General features: G+C 39.1%; 1 protein-coding gene across 1 annotated transcript in view; it reads left to right on the forward strand.

Annotated features, from left to right (window-relative positions):
• THSD7B (thrombospondin type 1 domain containing 7B) overlaps positions 1 to 12,024 on the forward strand; it is a 747,555-nt gene that overhangs the window by 352,031 nt on the left and 383,500 nt on the right. The window contains exons 8-9 of the mRNA XM_042997047.1: positions 1,188 to 1,422; positions 9,599 to 9,714. Coding sequence (XP_042852981.1) covers positions 1,188 to 1,422; positions 9,599 to 9,714 — 351 coding nt within the window. The remainder of the gene's footprint in view (positions 1 to 1,187; positions 1,423 to 9,598; positions 9,715 to 12,024) is intronic.

Raw genomic sequence — 12,024 nt, forward strand, 5'->3', positions numbered from 1 at the left:
AGGAACGAAGATTTTCATATTCTTAAATTGCAATTGCTTCCCCCTCTTGTCTTTTATATTTCTGGAAGGAGAAAAAAGTCAGCAGTATTTAATGGGAAAAAAATAACAAGAATAACAAAACCAAGGTCACAAATCTTTTTGAGCATTTGGCCCACTGAATAAAACATCATAGGGTGGAAGAGTAGGAAAAAAAAATCAATACTTTAGATTAATGCCAGTTTTTACATGGGTATAAAAATGTGAAAGAAAAGACAGTAATGAAATTTGATTGTCTGACTCACCCAAGAGTGTAAGGATGCACATCTGTCTGGTCTCCCTGCCAGTGGATAACACATTGTCAGATATTATTTCAGAGTTTAAGGATAGGCTCTCTTCTGCCAAGCTTTAAGAGATACTTCTGGGTTTCTCAAAATTGCAGTAAAATGCACGGCTTGATGGAAGATGGGTGTCTTAAAATGATTCTCTGAGAAAAATAATGCTCTTAGGAAAAAGAGACCATATATAGGTAATGTGTGTGTAAGTGTATAGGTTTGACCTAATACCACTTCAAGGTCATGGGCTACTATATCTAACAGACTAACTTATGTAGGCATCATGTTACTAATATAAAAGTAGATTTCTTTGGAGTTTATCTCAGAGACACAGGACTCAGAGGTGGGAAATAGAATCTCTTTTTGTTGTTGGTGGTGGTTTTTTGTTGTTTTTGTTTTTGATCTAATCAACATGTGCTGCTACCTATTATTTAGGAGGGAAAGTGCAATATATTGTCCTCAGATTATTACTCAGGACAAAAAGACCATGGCCCTGGAATGGGCAGAAGGGTACAGAGGTTCAGGCCTTTGGAATCCTGTGTCAAGAAACCACCTTTCTGGACCATTAAAACAGCAAAAACAAGGGCCCCTGGGCGGCTCAGTCAGTTAAGCATCTGACTCTTGATTTGGGCTTAGATTGTGGTCTCAGGTTGTGAGATTAAGCGCTGGGTGGAGCCCCATTTTGGGCTCTACACGAAGCCTGGAGCCTGTTTGGGAGTCTCTCTTCCCTTCTGCCCCTCTCTGGCTCACATTCTTTCTCTCTAAAAATAAATAAACAGCGAAAACAGCAAAAATAAGAATGACAGTAACAACAGCAGCCTGCTAAGAACAACAGCAAAAACTATGTATCCTTTTTTTATTGTTATTTTTTTGTAGGTGGAAAACCATGTCCCGCTACTCAGGCCCTCCAAGAATATCGTTCATGTAATGACCATTCCTGTATGCAGCTCTACTGGGAGACATCGCCTTGGGGCCCCTGTTCTGAAGACACATTGGTAACTGCCCTTAATGCAACCATTGGCTGGAATGGAGAAGCCACCTGTGGTGTGGGCATTCAGACACGGAGGGTCTTCTGTGTCAAGAGTCATGTGGGACAAGTGATGACCAAAAGGTATCACCAATAGTTTATTGAAAGTGCGTATGGGGGCACCTGGGTGGCTCAGTCAGTTAAGCATCTGACTTCGGCTTGCATCATGATTTCATGGTTCATGGGTTCAAGTCCTGTGGTAGGCTCTGCGCTGATAGTGTGGAGCCTGCATGGGATTTTCACTCTCACCTCTCTCTCTGGACCTCTCCCATTTACACTCTCTTTCTCTCTCAAAATAAATAAATACAGTAAAAATTTTCATTGAAAAACTTAAAAAAAGAAAGTACATATCTCTCAAACAAAGGTAGAAACAGTTATAATATGAATCATTAGTAAAGTTATGGAAAGTAAATTTGGCCCACCAATATTGTATCTATTTGAGTAATCAAACATTTTCTTGATCTCTCAGTATTTTTGGTTCTTTTTCACTCACATAAAGACGAGTTCAGTGTGAAGGTAGGTTCCCCCCTTTGAAAGGATATGGTTGTGTCACACTCCTCTTTAGATTCCACTGATCTTCTCTGACATGGGCAATAAAGCCACATAGCCATTTGAATGGACTAATTCATGCCTGCAAGTAGGTTATAATCTCATATATGTTAGACTCTTCACATGAAGACATAAATTAAAAAACAAAACAGGATAATTTAGATATAGGAACTAGGATATAGTTATGAAAAAGAGTCAGGGACAATTGCAAGTGATAGGCAAAAAGAGTAGTTAGGCAGAAAACTCCACTGTGGGAGTTTCATCTCTAGACCAAATGAGGAGAAGACCTGACTCTTCCTCATTCCACATGGGAAGTATCTTGGAAAAGACAATGCAAGGGACCTACACAATGTACAGTGACCAGGTAACTGTTCTGTCCATGGAGATTCCTAGTAGCCATGTTTGAACTAGTCTCCTTCTTGTGGTAAAAGATCCCACCCCAGGGGCACCTAGGTGGCTCAGTTGGTGAAGCATCAAGCTCTTGATCTCAGGGTCATGAGTTCAAGTCCTGCCTTTGACTCCATGCTGGGAATGAAGCCTACTTAAAACAAACAAACGAACAAACAGAACAACCCCACTCCAATCACAGGAATGGTGGGTCACCAGGATGGGAACACCCAAACTTTTGTCTAGTGTCACAAACTAGGCAACTTAAAGTGCTTCCCCAGGAATTCACAGATTGGGAAAATGAAACCCTCTCTTCTTTCTGTTCATGAGGCTCTAAGTATATGAATTGAGAATTGCCACAAGCATGGTCCTGGGGAAAACAGCAGGTGAGGGGAGTGAAAAAGATGCCCAGAAAGAAGCAAAAACTGAAGCAGAGCACATCCTGGCAACATCAAGTCCTTGGCCTATCCTGCTAAGTGTGCCCCTGCCCTTCCTGGCAACACAGGCAGATACACTTACTTGTCCACCTGATTCAATCCAATTTGTGTTGCTGTCTGGGACATCTCAAGCACCTGATTAATTTCACCTTGGGACACCTTGATGATAGGCTCTGAGCCTTATCCATGGTGGTATGGAAACCACAATTGCTATGTAAGGAAAGTCATAGGAACTCAGATAAGGGTAGTGAACTGTGGATGGCACAAGTCATGCAGACTGGCCAGATACTGCTGGTGTTGGAGCATCCGATGTGCAGATGACTGTGCAAATGCAAGCAAAGATAATATGACTTGAAGTGAAGCACAGTTCAGAAGACCTAATCTCTCTCTCTTCCCAAAGGTGGCTTCTAAGAGTACTGGAGTTGGATGTTATTAATTGCTACAAACCCAGACTTTAGCACAATGTTTGGCATATAGCTGGTGTACCATAAATGTCTTTAGAATCGACGAATGAGCTATATTTATATGTGGAAAGTTACAGGGTTTAATGAGGATTGGATATGAATCACAGAAGATTGACAAAAGCTAATGTCTATCTTTTGTTCAAGAAAAATTATTTGATCCACCATCATACATTTTGGCAAAGGGGACTGCCATAGAAAGTAATGACTAGATCATATGCATGACCTTCTACTCTTATTAATTCACAAATGTTATTTCTGCTTCAGACCTGACTTGACATTGCTTGAAATGTTTTTTGGAGTATCAGCTTATGTCAGTTGTGTTTTGCAACTCACCTGGTATGCATAGCACTACACGGACTGATTGAACCAATGGGAGTTATAGCCAAACACGGAAAATAATGCTCACATATCACTAGACTCAGGTGAAAATCTAATTCCTGGGGTTACGGTAAAATCCTAAAAAGCTTCTAAAGATATTATGCAGATGTGAAAACTCCCTTTATCTTGGGAAGGATTTTAGGCTTGCTAATGTTAATTTTTATGATATAAATTTTCAACTGCTTAAAAAAGACTCATGAAATATCAACTTGAATATACAAATAAAATTAAATATGGCTTATAGTTGTAAACCCTACATAAAATGCAGCAAAGTGTTATTCCTTATCATGATGAGAAAATTTAGCATGCCTGATGTCTGATCTTCTCCCTTACATAAAAACTTTTCAGCTCTTGGAGTACCTGGGTGGCTCAGTTGGTTGTCTGACTCTTAATTTTGGCTCAGGTCATGGTCTCATGGTTCATGAGTTCGAGCCTCACATCAGGCTCTGCAGTGACAGTGCGGAGTGTGCTTGGGATTCTCTCTCTTCCTGTCTCTCTGCCCCTCCCCTGCTTGTGTGCTCTCTGTCCCTCAAAATAAAATTAAAAAACAAAACAAAATAAAACAAAAACCCTTTCAGCTCTGAACCAGAACAGGGAATTCATATCCACTTGATATGAGCGCAGTTTGTTTATTTCTTAGCAAAGGGACTTTAGAATTGAGACTAACACCAAATAAATTGTCACGTTTAAAAGTCTGTTTTGACATGAAAAATTGGATTACATGTTAAAGTAGCTCCAATTTCCTTTTCTATTCTAGAATTACTTCAAATGGTCGTTGTTGTTTTTTTAAGCCAGAACACATAAATGTTATTATTGCTGTGAATAGCCTCCAGGTTTGCTCAGTTTACCATCACAGAAAATAAATTGCACAGATGTTTTCCCTAACACACACACACACACACACACACACACACACACACACAGAGAGAGAGAGAGAGAGAGAGAGAGAGACATTGATAATTACTTTTTACACTGCTAATGAGGCTGGAGACTTAACAACTTAGGTTGAATTCTTACTGTGTATCTCCAAATGACCCTGCTAAATATGAGGAACCTGAGTTGACTTTAATAAAATTAATTAAAAATGTTTAGGTTAAGGAGATTAATTGAGATAAGAGATTAATACCTAGTGTCCAGTGAAGCACACAGTGAGATAATGAAACTATGAGCAGTAGAAAATACTGTTTACTCTGCCCTTTCAAAAAATATATTGTTTTTGTTCTTTTCCAAGTAAAAGATACTGCAGTGGGAAAAGATTCCCTGCCATTTGTGAAATCCTTGGAGTGGGGGTAGGGGAATAGAAACAGAAAAGAAGGAAGTATGCTGAGGAAGAGTGGGCCTTTGGGGGTAGAGAGAAAGAAGCATGTCTCCATGGACTGGACGGCTAATATAATGTGTTTTATCTCCAAGCCCACTGCACTGGGAGGCAGAGTTCCTTGCAAGTTCTTGCTTCCCTGGGTTGGTGTCTTGGTTTCTATGCAGTTGTATAGGTGAGAATGTTAGCATTGTATGAGTAATAGAACTGATCATATCAGAAAATGAGAACTAGCCAGGGCACAAGTGAAACAGAAGTAAGAGCTTATTGGGATAGTTCTAGGGTTTTGTTTGGTTTTGTTTCACTATTTATTGTCTTTTTTTTTTCAGTTGCAGCGTTCAAAAAATAATAAAAAAGATTAAAAACACACAACTCAAAGCCTCCTGAAAGTCCTGATAAGGCACTTGCTGCCTTTAATGTGAAAACACCTGGCATTGTGTGAGATGTAATAATAGAGAGCTCCATTTAAACATTTAATGTTGACAAACCTGGCAGGTTCGCCCCACCTAGCTGAGTGAGACGTACGTTGGTTCCTGGGTTGGAGGATTGATCAAAGAAATGGAGCTTTGTGTCTGCATCTTGATTATGGAGGCATAACTGAAAAATGGCAGATCTTTGTAGCTCAGTTTGATGCATTTCAGCACAGTGTTTATAAGGAACTGAAGGCTACAGAGCAACAAAGAGATAATAGTTATAGAGCATTCCAGTGCTAGTCCAGGGAAATACATGTGCTGAAATGAAATACATTCATCCTTTTATTGAGACCACTGCCAATCTAGGGTCAGAGTGGTATGCAAAATTAGGAAGTATAAATTATGACAAAAGCCAAGGGGCCATACTTTGTTTACTATGTAAAAAGTGAATCCATATGTTTCCCTGGATTTTAAGGCTTTAATTTTGTTTAAGAAATGGCTGGACAAATTAGACTAATATCCCCAGGGATTTATTTGTCTTCAGGCTCCAATAACATTGAATACTATTGAATCATTCACTTACTGTTACTAAATATTTACACTGAGCTAAGATATGGCGCTTTTAAGATATGATATAAGATGCAATTCCACATTAAGGCGTTAAAAATTAGTTTATGCATCATGCATGCATACATAGACACGCAGGCGCACGCGCACGTGCGCGCACACACACACACACACACACGCAAGAAAACAGAGTAAGAGAGGTCAAAGCCTTTCTTGGTCAGTATCAATACAATAATACAGAAAATAAACCTTGTAGGTTTTTTTTTCAGAAATGGAGGGCACATATGTTGCTAATGGTCAGAGTATTTTTGAAGACTAAGAAGAAATTGATGCAAATTAGAAATTTGATGATTCTTGAAGGGATAGACACTATCTAAGGAGAAAGGAAGAGGAAGCTGAACCCCTGTGGAAAGAGGTTGCAAAAGAAATGAACAAAAACACAGTTTTCACTGACAAGAGAATGTTTGGCTCCTATCAGACCACAAATCACATTCTAGGAAAGCTCTCAGTTCATGGCCTCTATAAAAGGAATGTAACCTGAGCTTGATCTTTGCTATTGAGGAGGTGATACCGTTTCTCTCTTACGGACTTAAGGGAAGAACACACAGAGAGAAAGAGGCTGTATTATGGAAACTTGACATTATGCCCAGTGAGTATTTATTGTGCATGATGCCAATAAAGGGTAAATAAAGTAGACAACTTCAGTTCCCGAAAAGAGATTAACACCTGCTCCTAATTGAAATGAGCAAAATCCCTGCAGGATCAGCCTCCTTCTCGAGAAAGCCTGAAGCTAGTGCCACAAATATTTCTAAGCTTATTTTACCAATGCAGGAGTGAGAGTGAGGTGGCTGGTTTTAGTGGGACTCCTGCCACTCCACTGAGCACACAAGAAGTCGGCGTTGCCCGAGTCATACTTTCATTTCCAGCCATATACCACAGGAGCTGTTGGAGAGGAGTTAGAATAAACAGCAGCTCAATTTAATTTTAGTAGACCTTAGAGTATGAATAAAGGACTTGGGAATGATTTTAGTGTTTTTTGCTATCTCCAGTAAAGTATGACATAAGTTTTCCTTACCCGAGTAGCTTGTTTAAGTAACACTATATTCTCATAAAGACACTTTTCTTTCTTTCTCTCATTTTTTTTTACTGAATTGATCTCTTTGATAGGCAGTGTTTCTGTGTATATTAAGTATAATTAATAATAATATAAGCCACTAGAATCACTTTGATGGCTCAGTCAGTTAAGTAACTGACTCGATTTCAGCTCAGGTCATGATCCCAGGTTTGTGGGATGGAGCCCCCGTGAGGCTCCATGCTGAGCATAGAGCCTGCTTGGTATTCTCTCTCTCTCTCTCTCTCTCTCTCTCTCTCTCTCTCTCCTGCCCTTCCCTCACACTCCCTAAAATAAATAAATACTAATGATAATAATGAAAATAATAATAATGCCACTAATAATTTACTGAGCCATTTTTTTTCTGTGAGTATATGCATTTTCTCTTTTAATTTATTTTTGTCCGTTTTATATACTCCCCAGAAGAAATGAAATGATACAGAGAGAGGATGATGGCAAGCAACAGGTTCTGTCCATCTCATGCTCCATTTAGTATCCCACATCTCAAACACAACCACAACAACTTTTTAACAGTTGTTTTGTGTTTTTCTCTGTCTCTCTATTTTGACTGGGTGAGCCTCCACATGGTTCACAAATCATAACAACATGCAAAGATATATATAACAAAGAGAATCCTCATGCTCACGCCCCTGCTCCCATCCACCTCCCCCACCTCCTGTCCTGCCACTGGGAGCCATTGTATTAGTTTCTTATCTCCATCCATTATGTCAATGCAAGCAAGCACAAGTATATATTTGTAGTCCTCCTCCCTTTCTGATGTTTACCTCCTGACTCTAAATAATATATTTTCCACATATCATTCATAAATATCTTCACTTGTCAATGTAAAATGCCCATTCCTCGATTCCCTCTTGTGAAAGCAACGAACCTGAACCCATTTACACTAACTCCTGTCTCGACTCCCAGATGGTGGGTGTTCTGTTGGCAGGTTACATTAGCACTTTGAATTAATCTTTTTAGAGCTTTGTTTCTGTTTTCATTTATATTTAGACTGGCACTCTGCCCACCTGCGTTGTCAGATGAGGACATCCAAGCCCCCGCTCTTTCTCTATCCCCTTCCATCTCCCCTTCTTTGTCTACTTTGTCTTTACCTTATGGTCACAAAAGTGATATCATGTGCATTCTGTTCCATGGTCAAGTTCAGTCCTCCATGTTTGGCTTATATATTATTTCTATTCTAAAGTTTTAAAACTAAGAAATTGTTTTTATTTTGTTAATTATCTAAATTGATGAGGTCTGATGTCATCCAGATTCTTCTCCATTCTTGGGTAATTCTTCCTCTTCTTCCATAACCATTATTGTCTGTTCTCTTACTTCTATGAAGTATTTGCAAACTGGACAACCTTTGTGTTTGCACATTGGTTGTTTTATGTACAATTGGTGGACTTTTCACCTAAATTGTCATCTTTTCGTCAGCTCTGTGTTTCTTTTTAATTCATTATTTTCTTGTTAATTTTGTCTCCTCTAATTTCTGTTCTCTCCTTCTATAAGGTCAATTGATTGTCTGAACTTGCTACACTGGTGTTTTGTTCTGTCATAATTTTTCTCAAATGGCCTGTCCCCATGTAGCTTTGGGTCCATTACTGATTATTTCAGTGCCTCAATTTATCATTTGAAAATGAAGGCTATAGTGCCTCTCACTGTTGTTATTAGGAAACTCAGCACTGGCTATCTCATGCTATTAAGCTTTACGCACACTGCATTTATGTGCTTTATGAGGAAATTATGAGAAACAGAATTTAAAATGCAAAAAATGTTGCTGAGTTCTTTCCTGTTTTTCTTCTCAGCATATCACTATTTTAGAAGATAATAAATGTGGTTTTTAGCCCTCTGTATTCATAAAACAAGTAAGCAGGCAAGAAAACAACAACTTGATTGCCATCTTCTGAGACTTTAGTTCTTCTAAATGACTTTGAATTAGTTGACTGTAGTATTTTCGTCCCAAGTATGAGCATTCATTCTCAGCAAAATGATGGAATTGAAGTGTTCTCTTGTTAATGCTAGTTAGTTTATTTGGCCTTTGCCTTCTGTCACATTTTGTTTACTCCATCTCATCACTCCACATGTTCAAAAGAGATACCTACCAATAGTTTAAATATTCTAAAATTCTTTTTATTATCAAAATGTAAAGCAAATGTAAATGGTTTTCGATGACTTTTGTTTCCCACTATGTTCATATATTGCCCTGTATTTTCCTGTTCCTTTTGTAGAATATCACAGATTTGATATATTACCCTGAATAAAATGCTTTCCAAAAAAATTTATCAGATGTGTTCGTTCTGAAAAGAAATCAAGTGTCACTTGAGTTGATGCTGATGGTGAGACACTTTCTTGGCATTCGTCTTTCATTGGTTTCTGATATTGCTGTTTTCTTGGACTAGTGAAGAAGTGTTTTGGTCTCCAGGTCAAGAGAGCTGAAGTCTGCTTTGGCTCTGCCTCTGGCTGGGAGACCTTGGGAAAATAGCCTCAACTCCTTGTCTCTCTCTTCCTTGTCTATAAAAGTAAAAACAGAACCTCAGTATTTTCTGTTCTGAAATCCTATAGTTCTATTGTTTAGCATAGAACTAAACAACTTACTCTTTCCAGGAGGCACTGATGTTGTCTCTTCACATTGACAGATGTCCAGATTCCACTCGGCCAGAAACAGTGCGTCCTTGTCTTCTCCCGTGCAAAAAAGACTGTACTGTGACAGCTTTCAGTGAGTGGACGCCCTGCCCAAGGTCATGCCAACCAGGTCGGTGCATTCTGTTTCTTAATGCTTTCCTTCCCGACCACCTGAATTGTCTTCCCCACTGCTAAATAAATGAGAGATTGTAGAATGGGAACATTTTTCTTTTCCATTTGTGTGTCCCCCTGTGAAACAAGGTTGGTAAAATTTGTAAATGAAGTCTTGGATTTCCAGATCCACCAGAACGTGGCAGGGCAAACCTATTCAGTTACTGCGTGCCAAAAATTTCACTGTAGCGCTTTGCAGAAATGCTTATCCTCTCTTAACCTTGTTGTGGTGTTTTGAACAGCCATTCAAATATGGTTCCTTATAATGCCTCAACACCATGGCAGTTTCTTTGTGGCTCCTGTGTGCTGGGAGTCCGACTGTAGGGATCTTTATTAGACTATAGGGCCTTAAGCACTGTGCTTACATCACTGATAAATGTAAGTCTGTGGAAGAACAAGGGCAGATACATGAAAAGTACAAAAATTGGCAACATAAGATTTGTGTTTCTTTACTATAAATATTGATACTTTCATACACCTGCGTGTATTTGGATGGCAGTGATCCAGGATACTTAATACCAAAATCCTAAAAAAACACACAGGAGCTCTTTGGTAGAATGACCCTCTGTCATGGAACAGGTCTTTACTCCCAGCACATTGCACTCCCCTGATGAGCTAGTCCATGGGTCGATACCAGTACTCCTAGTCCAAAATCTCCATTTCTACAGAAGATATAGAATTAATAATTTGGTTCTTATACCCATAGTCTTATACCCTAGCCTTGGTCCTCTGGATCTTACCATTGCCACAGTTAGAAAAGGCAAATCCAAGAAAAGGAAGGATGCATAGAATCGTAACCCTAGTGCCCAGAGTAAATTGGGTTTCACACACATATCCTAGCCTTCTCTCGGTAGTCATGTCTTCTCAAACAAGACAAGGCTATATTAGCCTTCTGGAAGAAGGGACAAGGAAGTACTGTATGCAGTTCTGGAAGGGGAGAACCTGACACAAAAGTTGAGAGCATTCATACCTTTCCTTGGGAAATTCCATCCCTGCGCATCTAGGATCCCCTAAATGTTCTTTGACTCGCAAGTCGTCATGGGAGTGATGTGAAAGTATGACCAACACAGACATAGATCTGCCAGATACTTCAAACCCACTCTTAGTGACTGGCAAAGGGATAGTGACAGCTAATGAAGATTACTATTATCAGTGTCTTATAGTGCAGCGGTGGGGAACCTGCATAAGGTTTTCATAACTGTGCCATTTCATCTTCTTAATGATATTTTGTCATGAAATTAATATAGTTGTATCCAGTGAGCTTTCTTATGGGTAGAATTACAAATAAATATTTTGAATATGAAAGAGCTTTGAAAAATACAGTGGAATAATTTTATGATCTTTTAAGGGATGGAAACAACAGGTTCTTCCAGGAACCTTTGCAAACTAATTCTCCTGAATGGGGATACAAAGTAAGGGAATTGAATGAACAGGGTTTGTAGAGAAACCAGGAGAATGCCGTTTCCAGACAGAGTGGGACAGAAAAGCTATGATCTCTGAACCATTTGAAAGGCAGCATCCAGGAGGCTGACTTTTGGCACTTTAATGGTAATGTACTTGAAAAAATGTCCAAAGATAAAAAAAAAAAAAAGAGAGAGAGAGAGAAAGGTATTGGAAAAATGCAAGAAAATAAAATAATATATGATGAAGGAGTTTTATTGAGATTCAGCTGTTTCTTTTAGTTTCTTCCTCATGAGAGATTAGCATAATTCCTCTGTTAAGTGATTATAGGAAAGGAAAGACTGAATTAAAAAGAAGACCCCACTGGCAGCCAGATATTGGTGTTGGAGCTGTCAAGGTCCCCCGACAGGGAGGGAGACATATTCGTTTTGTTGAGCCAGTGCACTCTAGTGGCCAGAGAATATTTCAGAGACTGCTCTTGCATGTATTCTGCCATCAAGAAGATTCCCTGCTGCCTGAGAATCTTCTAGCACTGGCTAAGGATGGAGGCATCATAGAGCATGTGAAATAATTGCTCTTCCAGCAATTTTAAATTTACTTCAATTTCCGGAAATTCAATTAGTTATTTAAATGGTTGGCATTGTAATGAAAATAGTTCTAAGCCTCTGTGGTCCTTTTTCTGCCTCCAATTTTTCAAGCCTAGATAATTCTTTTCACAGCCTGGCAGTCAGGGGACCTAGAGGAGCAAAGATTCAATTTTCAGATTTATTCCAACTTTCCACTCCAATCCTGTTTACCCTCATGTTTAGTTTATACCTTGGGACCAATATATTATTAAATAACCATGGCTTAATTAGGAGGGACTATG

This window comes from Panthera tigris, chromosome C1, assembly GCF_018350195.1.
Source record: "Panthera tigris isolate Pti1 chromosome C1, P.tigris_Pti1_mat1.1, whole genome shotgun sequence".
Taxonomy (NCBI): domain Eukaryota; kingdom Metazoa; phylum Chordata; class Mammalia; order Carnivora; family Felidae; genus Panthera; species Panthera tigris.